The 16,942-nt window shown below is 43.3% G+C and overlaps 2 protein-coding genes across 2 annotated transcripts; both read right to left on the reverse strand.

Annotated features, from left to right (window-relative positions):
- Positions 1 to 5,164: 5,164 nt before the first annotated feature.
- Positions 5,165 to 5,740, reverse strand: LOC141988282 (interferon beta-like). The gene has a single exon (XM_074954117.1). It carries the CDS (start codon positions 5,738 to 5,740, stop codon positions 5,165 to 5,167), a length of 576 nt encoding a protein of 191 aa, XP_074810218.1.
- Positions 5,741 to 11,380: 5,640 nt separating this feature from the next.
- Positions 11,381 to 12,613, reverse strand: LOC141987973 (interferon beta-like). The gene is made up of 2 exons (XM_074953801.1): positions 12,040 to 12,613; positions 11,381 to 11,424 (listed from the first exon to the last, which is right to left on the reverse strand). The coding sequence occupies exons 1-2, from the start codon at positions 12,611 to 12,613 to the stop codon at positions 11,381 to 11,383; spliced, it is 618 nt and encodes a 205-aa protein (XP_074809902.1).
- Between the last annotated feature and the right edge of the window lie 4,329 nt (positions 12,614 to 16,942).

A 16,942-nucleotide genomic window follows, 5' to 3' on the forward strand; every position in this document is an offset into this window, starting at 1 on the left:
TCAGCTCAAATGTTGGCAGCAGGGCTTGTTTGAACAGTTCATTGTCCCCTGCTTCCACCTCATCTATCTGGCTGAACATCTCTATGGCTTTGGGACCCAGTAAGGGGGCCAGATGCCGAAGCCCTTCTGCAAGCCAACGTGCTGCACATTGCAGGGCTTCTCAAAGGCAGTGAGGAAGGCATCTGTATCATCCCCTTCCTTAAACGGAGGCAGTTTCAGTCCCATTTCCAACTCCAACCGTCTCAGCTCCACCAACTGGGAACTCGGTCAGGAAGATCTCCTTCTGGTCAGGTAAATGGATCCTGGGGCTGCCTGGCTGCTTTCAGCCCCTCCCGCATCCCCGGTTGCGTGAGTGGCTGGGATGACCCCAGGGTCTGCCTGGCTGCTCCCAGCCTCTCTCGCGGCCCCAGCTGGCTCAGGAACCGGCTACTTAGCGTGATCATTCTCTTCCAACTGGGCAATCAGCTGTACCTTGGTGAATTTTCCAATTCCAACGCGCAGCCCTCTCCCTTTGCACAGCTCTACAATGTCTGGCTCAGGATTTCCAAGATGGACTTGGCTGAAAGTCACCGATGTCTGTAATAGCAAGCTCCATTCTACGCTGTGTTCCTGTGGACGACTAAATCTTCTGTTAACGCTGGCTAAGAGTCACCTCTGACTAGGGAGTTGGGGCACAGGGCCCTTTCGCTTCCCCAGGACCCCGCCTGTGCGGACTCACTGTGGGAAGCGCACAGTGTGAAAAGGGGATACTTAATGCTCTAAGGTCAGACCCAGGAAGGTTGAAGCTGTGTAAGCTTCTTGCCCTGGAAACACTATGGTCAAAGATTGGAAGCATGCTCCCCCAGAGTCCTGACTGGCTTCGTATGGAGTAGTTCCAGAGCGTCGCACAGTGACTCTGCGACAACTGGAATCAAAGTGCACCGCGTGGACAGAGAATCCTGCAGTAACTGACTGGAGAGCAGCAAAACAAAGGGGGATGAGCGAGAGACAGGCATGCTGGAATCTCCAAGAGGTGAAATTACAGGAGGCGGAGGAGTCTACGGCTTAACCGGTGGTCCCAAGGCCAGAAGGGGGCCGGTGGCTGCAAGTTTTGTGAAGCTGTTGTGCTAAATGAAGGTGGGGAGGTAGCTCCCTTTTATGGACAGCCAGTTAGATGTAAAATCCATCGTAGCAGCTGTTCTCTACTTGCTTTACCTGTAAAGGGGTAAAAAGGCTCTTTGCAAAGCGTAAGTGAAAGGAAGTGAGTGCTCACCATGCTGGAACTTCTTAAAATGGAGGAAAAACTCTCCCTTTGTCTGTCTGTCTGTCCTCCCAACTGGAGAGTTCGAGAAGGCAGCAGCTCTGCTGTCAGAAGCCTGGGGCCAGGTTTGAAATATCATCAGTATCATACCTAGAAACTACTCATTTGAAACCCCAGATATCTACATAGATCAGGAAATGTCTAGAAAGACGCGATTAGCTTTCTCTCTCTATCTCTCTCTTTTTTTTTAATATTTACCTTTTTTAAGAACAGGGTTGTATTTTTGGTGTCTTACGAGGTTTGTGCACATGGTTTTTACTTAGCTGGTGGCAACAGCTGATTTCTACTTTTTTTTCCTTTTCTTTTCTCAGCTCTTCCCTGGAGGGGGAGTGAAATTATAGCGATAAACCTGCTGGTGACATCAGATCTAGTGAGGGTCCACCTCTCCACCAAGTTTTGTGTAAGTGGATCGTAGTTCTGAAAATACTCTTTGTCACTGAAAGGACTGGGGCGGGGAATCTAATGGGACCAGAGCTGAGACAGATGCTGCAGATCTGTGTCTGGAGAGACCTTTTTGATCGGTGCAGAAACCATAGAATCCGCTGAGTGTGGAGATGGAACGACAGCCACTTCCATGAGGAAGGCTGGGGTCCAACCTGCTCCTCCTCCTTCCTGCCCACCATTGGAAGGATGTGGGAGAACTTCAGTGGGGGATATTTACACAGTTTTCCTCTCTTTTAAGAAATGGGAGCTGGGATTCCCCACAGGCATTGGCTGCTCCTTATGATACAGGTGATACTGTCAAAGAGCTCAACTGAATTCTCTACTCAGCATGGCCCCTTTTTTACTTCAAGGTCTGCTGGCATGAATGGGAATAGTTTTTCTCTCGCACAGAATAGGTTTGGGGCATAGACTTTTTCAGAAGAATTCAGTATTGTTCCTGGATAGTAACTGACTGATGTATTCCCCCTGTCATAAGTATAAAGAGAAGGATAACGACCTTTCTGTGTGCAGAACTATAAAATCCCTCCTGGCCAGAGGCAAAACCCTTTCATCTGTAAAGGGTTAAGAAGCTAGGATAACCTTGCTGGCGCCTGACCAAAATGACCAACGAGGAGATAAATTACTTTCAAAGTGGAGTGGGGGGGAACAAAGGGTCTGTCTGTCTGTCTGTCTGTCTGTGTGATGCTTTTGCCGGGAACAGATCAGGAACGCTCTTCAGAACTCCTGTAAAAAGTTAGGAAGCAATCTAGCTAGAAATGCATTAGATTTCCTTTTGTTTAAATGGCTGGTAAATAAGCTGTGCTGAATAGAATGTATATTTTTGTAACTTAAGGTTTTGCCTAGAGGGATTCTCTGTGTTTTGAATCTGATGACCCTGTAAGGTATTTACCATCTTGATTTTACAGAGGTGATTCTTTTACTGTTTCTTTCATTAAAATTCTTCTTTTAAGATCCTGATTGCTTTTTCATTGTTCTTAAGATCCAAGGGTTTGGGTCTGTGTTCACCTATGCTTAGGGGGTCTTTCATGCAGGTCCCCACATCTGTACCCTAGAGTTCAGAGTGGGGAAGGAAGCTTGACACCCCCAAACTGGAGGCTGCATTTTAGAGGTGACAGAGAAGCTTTGATTTTCATTCCAATGCCCTATTCCCTCTCTCATTACTCACATGTAATTTTGTTTGTGGTGTGCACTCAAGAATGAATTTTGTCTGTTCTGCGCTCACACAAAAATGATGGAACCGAATGTGTGTGTGGGACACACAAATGATGAGCATTCATGGAAGCCCACACTTAATGGGCAGGGTGGTGCTTGTAAATGTATTGTGGGGAGGTGGTATGTGAAGGCACACAAACCTGATTGATGGAGTTATGAGCAAGCTAATTAAATTGTAACTTAACTGGTGTGTGTTTGAAGGTGTATACTGTCTTGATTGGTGCCCTCTTCTCCCCCCGCACCCGCTCCCAGCAGTAGTTTGGCCTCTTCCAGCACATCTACTCCACCAAACATCCACAACAAGAAGTTATCTGCTCAGGGAAAACAACCAAGGAAAAAGTAGCAGAGGAAAAAGAGGCAGAGATCAGGTGTGGTGCACGGTTTGTTACAGTGGAAAGACTAATTATCACTCCATACCTCCTTTTTTTCCTATGGAAGTACAGTGAACTTGCACACTGATTCATCCGTGTATCTAAGTATGTTCCCAAGTGGAAGCATGAACACCAGTAGGATGGGTCACATACTATAAGTCACGTGCATAAGTACTTTCTGGACTTCGGGTCTTAAGGCTGAACAATATTAGAGTTTTTGGTTGGATTTTTTTTTAACCAAATCACTACCATTCTGTTGCCATTTTGTATAAAATAATAATTTATTCCAATTAATCTACGATAAAATATAAATAAGAGCAATAAATAATAGACTGATATAAATATCCTGTTACAAATATCATAAAATGATCTGAAACTATTTCCACAATGCACAAATAGAATAAATAGTCCCAACAGCTTTTAAAATTCCACTGCATCTCATTGTAAATCATGTCTAAAATGTTCATGGATTTCAGTCCTTCTAAAAAGGTTGGTATTTTTAATTTCTAAACTTCTTTGTGACTTTGTCCTGTAGTTGAAAACTGTGTAATTCCGCTTGGATTCTCTTGCCAGCGCTGATGCTGAACTGCTTGTCTGCTAGAGGAAATAACTGGTATCTCGTCACCTTCATCCTGGTGAGCTGAAGGTCCGTCCTTCCATCCTGGTAAAAGAGTCCCGCTTTCCATCATTGCAACCAAACCTGTCTCCAGATGCCCAGCTGGTTGATGAGTCTACGTTGGAATCTCTGAATGGAACTCCCGCCTCAGGTAGCTTGTTTGGAAGCTGTTCCAGTTCATATGTGTTATGCTGTTATACAGTGGTTATACTCCATGTTACAGTTCAGAGGTGAGATTGGATCAGAGAAGAGTTGAACCACAGAAATATAGAGCAAACACACAATGTCAACAATGTTTAAGGTCCAACCCTTTCTTTTAAAATTCTTAATTGTCTTGTAACTTTTTTGCATCGATATCCTTCATTTTGCATTTTAAACCTGAGTAAATGAACAGAATATTATCACATAAAATGAAATTTGTGCAGTTGGAATTTCATGAGAGTGAATGTACGGCGTAATATGTCAAGCACTATGGAGTGTTAGACGTCACCGTGGGAAGAATCTGCAGAGAGGAGGGATTCCACTGCATCCGTCTGTCTTCACCTGAGGAGTTGCAGCATCCGGAGCTGAAATGAAATTGGAAATAGTTGAAACACAAAGGGAAAAAATATAATTTTCATTGAATTGATCTCAAGAAATTAAATGAAAATATCTTTTCCGCACGTAAGCTCGCAAGTCTTTTAGTATGTTCATATTTTTTTAAAAAGTCTCTAGGAAGCTTCTCAAACCTTGGAGTACTAGAAATAGTTCTCATGAGGACAGATTAATTTATAGCCTTGCTGATAATTGTAGAAACATACTACGTATGTCGAAGTCAGAGTACTTTGGTCATCAGATAATGATACTTCCTTCCCTCCCACACCACAAAGTGCTGGTGAGGTGCCGAAGGATTCCACATATGTGTACTTTGTTGCATGGTCTGCCAATTCCCTACTGCACAACAGTACTGATATGTGAGAGATTATGAAGATGTGCAAAAATAAATAATAGTAGAAACACCAAAAAATAAATCCATGTCACTGAAAATCCATTTCCAGGACAGGACAGGAAGAGCCTAAAGCTGCTGCCATGGAAATCAGTTGCGATTTGGCCACTGATCCTATAGAAGAAAGATCAGGCCCTATATAAGCAGAGTTATAAAATATCCTTTATCTCTGTTCAGCTGTATAAATTACCTTAATGTGTATTCATTTACTCCAGGGAAAAGTTTTGTACTGTACCTTAGTTACTCAGCCTTCGAGTGAGTTTGTCAACCAGCACAAAACATCTGGGTATTTCCACACGAATGATCTCCCAGGCACACAGGCTGTATTGCTTTTCTTTCAGGAAAGCATCTATCCCCTGAAAGTATTTTTTCACTCTCCGACTGGTGATCCGGAGGTCCTGACTTTCCGGGTTGGTTAAGCCCTTCTCTGTCTGTGCTCTCAAACATGCCTCCAGCCGCTGAATTTGCTGGTAAAGGCCATTTTGGAACCTGACTATGGAAGTGGCATCCCAGGCACTTTGGGTGAGGTTTTTGCTAAAGATGTTGAAGATCTCTTGGAGGATCTCTTGAATTGCCACCTTGGCATTCTCCTTCTGGGACTCTGGGAGTTGGAGGACATCCTGGGTGGGTTTGAAAGCTGCCCTTTCATTTATGCATTGTGAGGGGAGATTTCCGCTCACTTTCTCCAGAAGCTCCAAGCTCTCTTTGTTCACTTTGTTCTGCTGGAAGTGAAGCATGGTACAGAGTTGAGCTGAGATTTCAGTGGAGAAGAGCAGTATGAGGCAAATGTGCAGCAAACACCTTGTTGTCATGCCGATGTCTTCCACTTCTTTTCTTTGTGTGAACCTTGAGCCTGGAGTTTGTTGAGGGTTCTATGTAGACTGCTGTGTTTTTCCTTCATGTCTCTGACTTTAAATAATTGGCTGCAGAATTTTTGTTTCATCATTTTCTGGTTTTTTTTTTAAAGGTTTTTCCCTCCTGGAGGCTTCAGTCTTTTTCTTTCTGTATAATTCACTGCTTTCTAGATTCTTTTTCCACGCTTGATCCTTTTTGTATTGTTGTGAAAGTGACCAAACCCCTTTCACTTATGCTGGATCCACATACATACAGGCTTTTCATGATGCATAAATTTAAAGATCTAATTTAATAAGATCATCCACACTTCAGAAGTGGTAGTGAGAAGACCGCCAATTCATCAAACCCTACACTTTTCTCATTCATTACTTCCTGCATTTGACAGACAAAACTAGTTTAGGTATATTTAAAGTTTTGAGGCCTGGAGAAAGTGGGAGGAAAGGGTTGGCCTCAGGGGAGCTGGAACAGTTTGTGTAGTGGGGCTGCTGAGAGCCATTGAACCAAACTGTAAACCGTGAATATGAAGGAAACCACTTCAAGCCAGGGGGTATGGCAGCACCTATGTTAGGCCTCCCAAAAATAATGGTAAATTTCAACTTCAGTCATGCAACCTGAAAAGCACACTTAATATGTAGACACCAGAAAATATCGGTATCTTCCTTCTAGGAAAACACAGGAGACAGAGAGTGAGCTCTGAGAGAATGGAACCTTTTCTCATTTTTTGTTTACTTCCAGATCTCAATGGAAATACTGAAGCTGAGCAAACGATGCAGTTAGACGGTGTGAACATGTTGTCCTATTAGTTACTCTGAGTAGCTGACAGTGGTGAGAAATGGAGGGTAATTCGTAAAAGAGGATGAGCAATTAGTTACAGATACTAGAGAGGTACCCACATGGATGATTGTGATTTACAGTGTGGCCAGAAGGAGGTTATGAAGAAAAGTCCTGATTTGTATTTTTAAGAGGCATGTCCCTGGGTATAGTCATTCAAAGAATTTTTTAAAAATTAAAATCAGTGTTCACCGTTTTGGCTAGTTCCTTCTCTTAACTTTTTTGTTTTCTCCTTGGCGTGGGCAGGGAAATTCTTCTGCTTTGTTTTAGCCTCTTTGTTTCCTGTGGTCATATTTCATTTTCTGGTTCTCTTCCCCTAGCACAGACTGTTGAGCTGGATTTTGCCATCTTGGCAGAAAAATGTGTTTTCATCCAAAAAGAAAACTATTTTCACTGAAATTAGAAAGGAAGAATCACATGAAGAAACCATGAAAACATTTCTGTGCATATTAATTTGGTTAGAGTCTCCCAAGGCTTCCTGCACTTTGATAAGAAATATCAGAGCCTTGCATCAGCTACATGAAAGTTTCTGTAGTGCAGAGAAAGCAGACTTACCAGAACCCCCAGATTGCCATGCACTACGCTCCCCATTCTCGCATTACTTTCCATGGGTGTTGGGGATGTTTATCCCACACGAGGGTGAAGTCCAGAGAAGATGTTGAGGAGAGAGGGAAATAGGTACTGTAGTATGAATACTAGGAGAGGATAAGGTAACAAAGTAATCACAGGGTAATGTGGAGCGGGGGAGCCAAATCATCTTTTTCAGTAAATCTATACGGTGACAGCAATTGAGGGGCACTGGAATACTTGTTGTTGTATGGCTGCTGAAAGCCATTGAACAAAAGTGTAAACACTGTATAGGATGGAGACCATGCATTCACTTGCTAATATTACTTGATGCTGCTCAACCCCAGCACCCCTACTTCCATCTTCCCTGCAGCAAGTAGGCAAAGAACCAGTCTATTATTTGAGAAAACTTGGTTACAAGGGCCTCAGAGCCTGCTGCAGAGGATCTATGCAGGGGTAGAGCCCTCTGCTTATGCCTCTTCCCTGTGCCACATGGAAGTGTGTGTGGGGTGAGATGAGGTGCCGTGGAGTCAGAAGCTTTTGCACCCAGTTCCCTCTAGGGGTGTTCTCCATACAGTTATGACCCATGTGTGGGGCCTGGAATGAGCAGACGCGCATTGAGCTGGGGCAGTGCTACTACAGGTCTGGTGGGTGCATCTCTCCATGTCAGCTGCACAAAGATGATACCTAAAGAGAGTGTCTGAGGCAACTGCAGTCTGAAGGAAGCCCTGGTTTCATGGCTGGAATGGAACCTCGCTGACAGGGACCGGAACGGGGCTCTGAGTGGGCCCAACAACTGATGCAGAAACTCAGTAGCTCTGTGTGAAAAGACCTAGTGTTCTGTGTAGAAGCCACAGGCTCCTCTGCTTGTATGATGAAGGCTGGGGACAAACCTGCGAGTATCCCCTCCTGCCTGCCAGCGGAAGGATAAAAGTGAGCTGAAGTGGGGATGTATTATTAGCATGTTCCTCCCTTTTTATCCCCCTGTGGTTGGCTTTCCCACAGGAAGGCCTGAAATCTTAGATGATACATGTCATCAAATGGCTTCTTCAATAGATGAATGGATTATTTTCCACATAGCACAGCTTATAAACAATATGATGGGATGAATGTCAGGAGGTTCCCCACTGCACTCCATGAGGAACAAAGCAGTTAGAGTCTGAAGAGTTTGAATGCCTCCAAGTGCTATATTACGGCCATGTTCCACCAGAGAGGGGGGTATACATTATGGGGGTGGTGACTTTTTCATGCAGTCTAATTTTGCTCTCATTATTCTCAGATGATTGTTTTGTGTCAATATAACCTTTGGCTCCAACTACATGAAGGAGTGAATGAAAAGAGAAAGATTTGGGCAGGAAAGAACTTGGACAGCTGATGGCTACAGCTCTTGGAAAAAACTGCACCATAAGAAAGGAGAGGCATTTGTTTTAAGAGTTAACTCCTTGTAGATGCCTCTAAACCAGCAGGTCCCAAACTGAGTTTCCTGAATCAGTGGCAGTACATGGAGTACTGGGTGATGGTCTTCAGAGAACTGGCAGATCCCATGTTCCTTTAAAGACCGCTAAAATTATATAAATGCGTTTCTAGTACTACCTTTCTTTGTAAGGGTTTGGTGTACCTGCCACACAAATGTTACCTGATCCTGAATGGGAGGGGAAAGGATCAATTTTTGTAAGATGAGGCCCACATAATGAAATGTTTGAGAACCCCACAGCTAAAGAGAACAGAGGGCGAAAGCTTCTGCAATGCTGCCATCTGTTTACTGTGAAGAATTTAGTCTCCTATTAGAGACACCATAGTTTGGACTGTGTTAGAAAAGGGATTTAAAATGGGACATACCTTCCTGGTTTTTTTCCCAAAGGCAATTTTCGGATCCGTGTAAAAATTCACACGCACTTTGTTTTTTTACTATTTGAACATTTAATGTAGTGGTTGTTTGACTTCTTTAAAAACTTTTAAATAAGAAATCTCCAGATTTAGAGTGTAGCTTAAATTAATGCTAGACAATGATGGGACTGAGTAATAGCTCTTCAAAAATACTATCTACATACCCAAACTTGGCAAAGAGATCCTTACAAGATTTGGTCCAATGGATGGTTTTTGTTTTTGTTTTTTGCTTTCAGGTAATTTTTAACTATTGGGTTTAGGGTAATTTTTAGTCATTCACAGCTCAACTGAACTTTTGATGCACTGTGCTCCTTCAGCTGGTGGTTGTTGGTGCAACATGCAGTCCCTAAGCACACATGCTTGTTTTGGGAGCACCCGGGGGAGAGCAAAGGGAAGCAGCAGCAGATGCTTACAAGCCTGATTGACAGGAGGGGTTGGGTATGTACAAGCTTGATGGTGTTTGTGAGCCAAGTGTACCCAAACCTGACTGGTGGAGGGGGAAAATGGAACCCACATAACCCTTCCTGATGGTGGTGTTGGGGGAGATACGGAGTCTGCGCACACGGAAACCTGACAGTTCGCACACATCTCATTGGGGAGGAAGGGGACAAGCAACTTTGTACCACGACAGCCTGAAGTCTTCCCCTTATAATGCCTGTGTCTCCATCCTCCCTTTCATTTCATCACAATGAGCTCCTGCTCCAAACACTTGCTACTACAAATGTTGTGAAAATGATCTGTTAACGGGCAGAAACACAAAAGCTGCAGAGTTGCGGTTGTGGTGTGTGGTCTGTTGGAGTGGTCAAACTAGTTACCCTAGCTATTTTTCTTATTGAGTCACTGCTGAATCAGGGTTTATGTTCAAAATGTACTTGAGCATGTTCTCAAGTTGAACTACTTATGTCAAAGGAAAGCTCCTGTACTTAAAGTTAGGCAAATGTTTACAAGTCATTTGCTGAACTGGAGTCTTAAGGGAAAACAAGGGAAGATTTTTATTGGGTCTCTGTTTTTTTAAAAAAATCTAATTAGTACAAATCACTACTGCTGTAGGTTGCTATTTTGTAGAAATAAATATTTATTTATAAATATTGTAAAACCTCTGAAAAAATAAATAAAAGCAATATATTAATATTGTGAATAAATATAAATGGATCAACATAAAAATGCTTTTACAAATCCAGTAAAATGATCTGAAAATCTTTTCACAGTGCAGGAAAAGAATATATATTTGCACTAGTTTAAAATTTCAGAGTGCCTAATTATAAGTGACCTAGAAACTGGGATATTCTTCTTTCTTTGTTATCCTTGCCACAGAATACACCTCCAGAAGTTTCCCTTGCTTATGAGTCCATGTCAGGATCTTTCCATGCGACTGTCGTTCCAGGAAGCTTGTGAGGGTATTTTGCATGAGATGCAGGCAGAGATGAAAGTAAGGCGGTCCGGTCCGAAATACTGGCACTAGCCGGTACACCGTGCCATACCAGATCGGCTTCCTGAGGCTGGCCATTTAAAGGGTCTTGGGCTCCTGGCAGCGGCCAGAGCCCAAGGCCCTTTAAATTGCCGCCAGAGCCCTGCTGCCAGAGCCGCTGAGTAGCGGAGGCAGCTCAGGCCATGATTTAAAGGGCCCTTTAAATCCCCACCGAAGCCCCTGGCCACCGCCGCTACACCGGGGGCTCTGGCAGGGGGCTCGGATAGCGATTTAAAGAGCCTGAGGCTCCAGCCGATGCAGGGAGCCCCAGGGCCTTTAAATCTCCACTAGAGCCCCAAGCCCTGGGGTAGCGGAGGCAGCCGAGAGCCCCTGGGGCTCTGTCGTCGATTTAAAGGGCCCGGGGCTCCACTACGGTAGCGGCGGACGGAGCTGCAGGCCCTTTAAATCACCCCGAGCTCTGGCACACCCAGCCGCCTCTGCAGCTGGCAGCCCGGGATTTAAAGACATGGGATTTAAAGGCTGGGCCTCTTCCGGTTGAGGCCACGCCTTTTCCGGTTGAGGCCCTACCCCCTGCTCAGGACTGTGGCATACTGGTAAGTCCTTTAAGTTACTTTCACTCCTGGATGTAGGAAATCTATTGGAGGATCTCCTGGATGGCCACTTTGGCAGTCTCTTTCTGGGTTTCTCTGGGCTATTTTCAGCAAAATCTTCTGTTTAACATTTTCTCATGTGAATAAATCAGTCTTGGTAATGGCAAGGAGGACATAAATAGTGCAGTTGAAGTTTGGCAGTTTGCTTAATTTAAGATGGACTGATAAGAGTCTCGAAAGCTGCTGATTCAAGATTCAATTTAGAGACGAAGGGCTCCAGTGGAGGTGAAGTTTCATTCAGCTCTTTTCATAGCATCATTACTGGAAGCATCACGTGCTGGAATGAAAAAGGGGAATGATTCAAACATGGAGAGATTCAAATGCCAAATAGAGGCCATCTTTTTCTAACCAGATGTCAAATCCTAAATCCTGAGCCTTAATGCACTTGTCATCTTGTCACAATTTGTTGTTACTAAACCTGTTGAAGTTAGGGGTAAACAAAAGAAAGAAAAGCAGAATAAGAACCCTCGGCCATCCCTATGTGCAAAATGAGCTGATGGGATAGAAGAGTATGAACACAGACCCCCCGTTTTCTGGTGTCCTAACTGGAAGGTTGTCTAACGAGGCAGTTGTTGAAAGGGGGCTTCTCACTGTTCTTTTCTATTTGGCATAGTTAGTTATCACTTAACAATATTTTGTCTTTAGTTAGCAGTTATGATGTATTTGTCTATTTTTCATATAGAATGTTGTGTGTGGTAGAGAAGCACTAAATTATATGCTGCTCTGAAAAGATTTGAGCACGCGTTTGAAATAGCTGTATGCATAAAATTGCTGTGGGAGAAAGATTGGGCCCGACGTATTAGGAGTTATAACCCTATCAGCCATCTTTCACCAGCTGTTTTATTCAAATAATATTATTTGAGTTTTTCTAGGAAAAAAGAAAAGATGGTACCTTCATTTTCAAGTCTCTTGGTGAGTTTGTCGAGCATGAGGAAACATCTGGATACTTCCACACGGATGATCTCCCAGGCACACCGGCTGTATTGCTTTTCTTTCAGGAAATCCTCTATTGTCTGGAAGTATCTCTTCAGTTTGAGGCTGGTGAGCAGGAGGTTCTCATTTCCTGGGTAGGTTACCTCCTTTTCCATCTCAGCACTCAAACACGTCTCCAGCTTCTCAATCTGCTGGTGAAGTCCATTTTGGAATTCCTTTATGGAAGTCCCATTCCAGGCAGCTTGGGTGAGATTGTTGTTAAAGATATGGAAGAGCTCTTGGAGGATCTGCTGGATGGCTACCTTGGCATTCTCTTGGTGGGACAGTCGGAGCTTGAGGATATCTCTGGGCTTGAAAGCTGTCCTTTCATTTAGACATTGGAAGGGAAAGTTGCCACCCATTTTCTCCAGACGCTCTAAACTCTCGCTGTTCATTCTGTTTTGTAGAACATGCAGCCTGTTACAGTCCAGACATGAGATTTCACTGGAGAAGAGCAGCACGAGGCAAAATTGCAGCAAAGTCCTGCTGATCATGATGATGTCTTAGATTCCCTGTGTTTGTGTAGAACTTGAGCAACTGGTGCCTGTTCAAGGTCTTCTGTAAACTTTTGTGTTTTCGATCCATGTCTCTGAATTTAAGTAGGAATTTAAGGATTCTGTAGGAAGAGATTTTTCTTTCATCACTTTCTACTTTTCAAGCTTTTGCCTGCTTGAGGTTTTTACTTTCATTTTCCTCCTTTCTATTTAGTGGAAGCGAACAAGGCATTGGAAGAACAAAATCACAGTCATTACCTTTTTTTAGAAGAAAGAATCCCTATATTTCTTTCCTTAGGGCCCCCCCCCCCTCTTAGATAAAGAAAATTTAAAGGGTAAGAAGAGTGATGCTTAACTGTTTCATCCAGTTACAGGCTGGAGTAGGGACCTGTCTGTCTACTCCCAAGTATCTGTAGTTAGTAGTGCTAGGCAGATCTAAACTTCTGTTACATCAGTAAGTTACATCAGCAAGACTATTCGTCTTATGAGAGAGGAAAATCCCTGTGTGTAGGGAATAGCAGAGGATGGACAGAGGGCACTGAGAAACTGGGAGGTTTACTTAAGAAACTGATAACTGAAAATACTGTTCCAGAGTAGCAGCCCTGTTAGTCTGTATTCGCAAAAAGAAAAGGAGGACTTGTGGCACCTTAGAGACTAACAAATTTATTTGAGCACAAGCTTTCGTGAGCTACAGCTCAATTTGTTAGTCTCTAAGGTGCCACACGACCTCCTTTTCTTTTTGAAAAGACTGTATGGTTGGTAATATGCTAGAGTGACTGACATAAATGAATGTTACTTTCAAACGTGTTTCCCTTTTCACCATTCAAGCTTTATTCTTTTTTTCAATGTGCATTTCACTGAGCTTGGGCATTGAAATTCAAGTGTGGTGATGAGTGAAGTTTGCATCCTGTAGCAAGTTTCACTTTCTGTTTTTCATACCATAGCACTAGGCTGTTATGTTGGAGTTTCCATCAGTGAAGGGGAATGGTTTTCAACCCAAAAATTGAAAAGGAATGTTTTCATATTAATTTTAAAGAAGGAAAAGAAGAAAACATGACCATATTTCTGTTCGTGTCACTTCTTTTACATCTCCCTCTTCCATCACCTCAAGCACTTTTTAAAATCATAATCTAGAGTTTTGCCTAAACTATTTGGAAGCGTCACTGTAAAGAAGGCAGTTTATTGTACATAAGTATACCATATAAGGGACCCAATCATACCAGAGGCGCTGCACCCCAATCTTGCATTTACTCCACTGGGAGTTCTGCTTGTGCATTTCCTGGCAAGCTGAAGCTTCAGGAGATAATAGTTATATGAAAGAGCGAGAAATTAAAAAAATCTGAATCTTAGCTGTTCTTCAAGTAAGAAAGCTATGGGAATAAAGACACAAAGTCTCTCAGCATATTTTCATCAGCAATGAGCCTGATTTCTGGGAAAGGTTAGATGCAGACTGAGCTGGGTGAAATATTTGCTAGAATTTGATGAAATCCTGTATATTTAAATTTCAGTGAAAAGAGCAGGAATGTGAAATAAGAGATTAGTTTAGCCCCTTTTCCAATAGGCAAATCTGCAAATAAATTCAGAATTTGCTAACGGATTTATTTAAAGTGATTTGACAAATGATTTATACACATTCCACTCTAATTGCTCAGGACCTCGTCACCACACTCATTTCCCTATGAGTATTTGCTATTCATAATTTGCTATTTGTTCTGTGTGATGGTTCACCTGAGTCAATGCTATTGTGTCTGTTCCTGGGATGGTTGCCTTCAAATTCAAAACTGCTTTCCAGATGGCTGCAGGAACTTTTCTGGAGAAAAGTCTCTTTAAAATATGTATTTATATGAGTGTTTCTTATACTTTCTCACTCCAGAGATGTTCTTTTCTAAGAAAAACTCACACGTACAAATATTTCAGAAAATGTTTACAAAGGGCCAAACATTTTTCATAAATGTTGAATCAGTCTCAAATGTTTAGGCTGTGGCTGAAGTATGTGGTTGGCAGCGCTACTGTTGACTGATAGCTCTTCAGAACTACTATCCACCTACTCCAAACTTGGTAGAGAGGAGGATCCTCGCTAGATCTGATGCCACCGGCAGGTTTATTACTATAATTTTAAATGTTGGGTTTAGGTAATCTTTAGGCATTGTTGATGTTATCACTGAAAGTTTAATCCATCCTGTACACCAAACTGGTTGTTGGTGGCAAGGAGCACACACGCCTGATGTGGAGGGGTGGCACCAGCTGGTCAGAAAACTGGGGGATAGAATTGCTGACTTGAGTGTACACAAGCCTGATTCATATGGCTTGATTTGTTTGTGTGTGTGTGTGTGTGTCTGTGTGTCAGGCGGAGGCCGGGGGAAAGGGGAGGAGTCTCTGTAAGACTTATTACTTTTAAAGTGATATTATGCAGTTGTTGTCATGAAATTTCGTCATCATAGGAAACCTCTTTCTATGTGTATCCATCCGGTTGGACAGGACCTCCAGAAGGTACTCACTAGGCTGAGGACAACGGGGACACTTAACTTTAAAAGTGTGTTTCCGAGTTGGGAAACCAGTTTGGCAAAGTTGGTGTTAAGGAGAATGGGGGTTAGGAGTGGAAAGTTACTGAAAGTCAACAAAGAGACAGATGACAAAACCAAAAGGTTCTAAAATAAATCACAGGGGGAAGACCCACAGGACATTTGGGCAAGAGGAAGGAAGGGGATGAACTGGCCAAGGCCAGGTTATGTGAGCTGGAGGAGAATGCTCTGTTTTTGTGCATATAAGTGATGCATTGCAACAGAAGGATGTTGGATGACCCCAAGTGATTCTGATACAGGCTCATAGAATGGCCTGGTGTGTTGAGGAAACTGAGGCAGGGAATTGCGGATAGGGTTTACAATTTTTGTTCCATTTTCTGTATTTCCGAGTGATTAATTAAAGAGCAATAGTGTGTTAGAATCCTGTGCAAAGTGTCTCCGTATTATAATTTACACATACTACATGGCCCCTGGAAGAGGTAAACACCTTTGGGTATATTTCTGGGAGAGGACATGTTAAAGCACATTCTGAGCTTCAAAGACTTCCCAGTTGACATGTTGAATGAGCCCCCACTTGTAACGCCGACAGGCTGAAGTTGTCAGCAGGCAGGATTGAACCTTGGACATTTGAACCTTAGTGTATGAGCCTTGACTGTGTGAACATGTGATAATGCGTCTTAAGCCAGGGTGTAGCAGACTCCTCAATCTCGAAATGGTTCAGGTGGCAGTAGAGGGTGACAGAGCACCACACCATCCAGGCACGGGTTGTATATTTCCCCTCACTGAGGAAGCCCAAGCCAAGCTTCAGAGACTTCCCAGCTGATATCCCAGCTAGGGTGACCAGACAGCAAGTGTGAAAAATCGGGGCAGGGGGTGAGGGGTAATAGGCACCTTGATATGACAAAGCTCCAAATATGGGGACTGTCCCGATAAAATCTAGCTGCCCAAAAATGACACTTTAAAAGGTTGTCTGGGGCAACTGCATGCAGCCTGGAGCAGCCCTGGGAAATACTACTTGGCACTGAAAAGACGGGGGCAGAGAATCTAATGGGACCAGAGCTGAGAGAGATGCTGCAGATCTCTGTGTCTGGAGAGACCTTTTTGATCAGTGCGGAAACCATAGAATCTGCTGAGTGTGGAGATGGAACAACAGCCCATTCCATGAGGAAGTCTACGGACAATCCCACCCCTCCTTCTTCATGCCCCTGAGTGGAAGTATGTAGGAGAATCTCAGAGAGAGATATTAACATTTTTTCCCTCTCTTTTAAGAAGTGTGAGCTGGGCTTTCCCACAGGCATGGCTGCTCCTTATGATACGGGTGATATTGTCAGAGCTCAGCTGAACATTGCGTTCAGCATTCCCCTTCTTTTATTAAAGGTGTGATGGAATGAAGGGGAATAGTTTTCCCCCAGAGCTGAATGGGTTTGGGGTTGTTAGACTTTTTCAGAAGAATTCCATAGTTTTTGTGGGCAGTGACTGACTGACGCATTCCACCCAATGGGGAAATGCATTTTAGAGGTGACAAAGAGAAACTTTGATAATTCTAATACAGAATGCCCCATTCCTGCTCTCATTATTCACATGTAATTGGTGTGTGTTAAGGGGTGCATGCACTCTTGCTTAGTGGGGGAAAGGGCACCAATCTAGCCTCTTCCAACACAACTGCCTACTACACCAGACACCCAAATCGACAAGTTTTTGGGGGGACAAGTAACCTGGTACAAAGTAGAATGGTAAAAGGTGGCAGAATTCAGGTGTGGTGTGTGGTCTGTTTGAATGGAAAGGCTAATTATCGTTCTGTAAGGAT

Source organism: Natator depressus, chromosome 5 (assembly GCF_965152275.1).
Source record: "Natator depressus isolate rNatDep1 chromosome 5, rNatDep2.hap1, whole genome shotgun sequence".
NCBI lineage: Eukaryota > Metazoa > Chordata > Testudines > Cheloniidae > Natator > Natator depressus.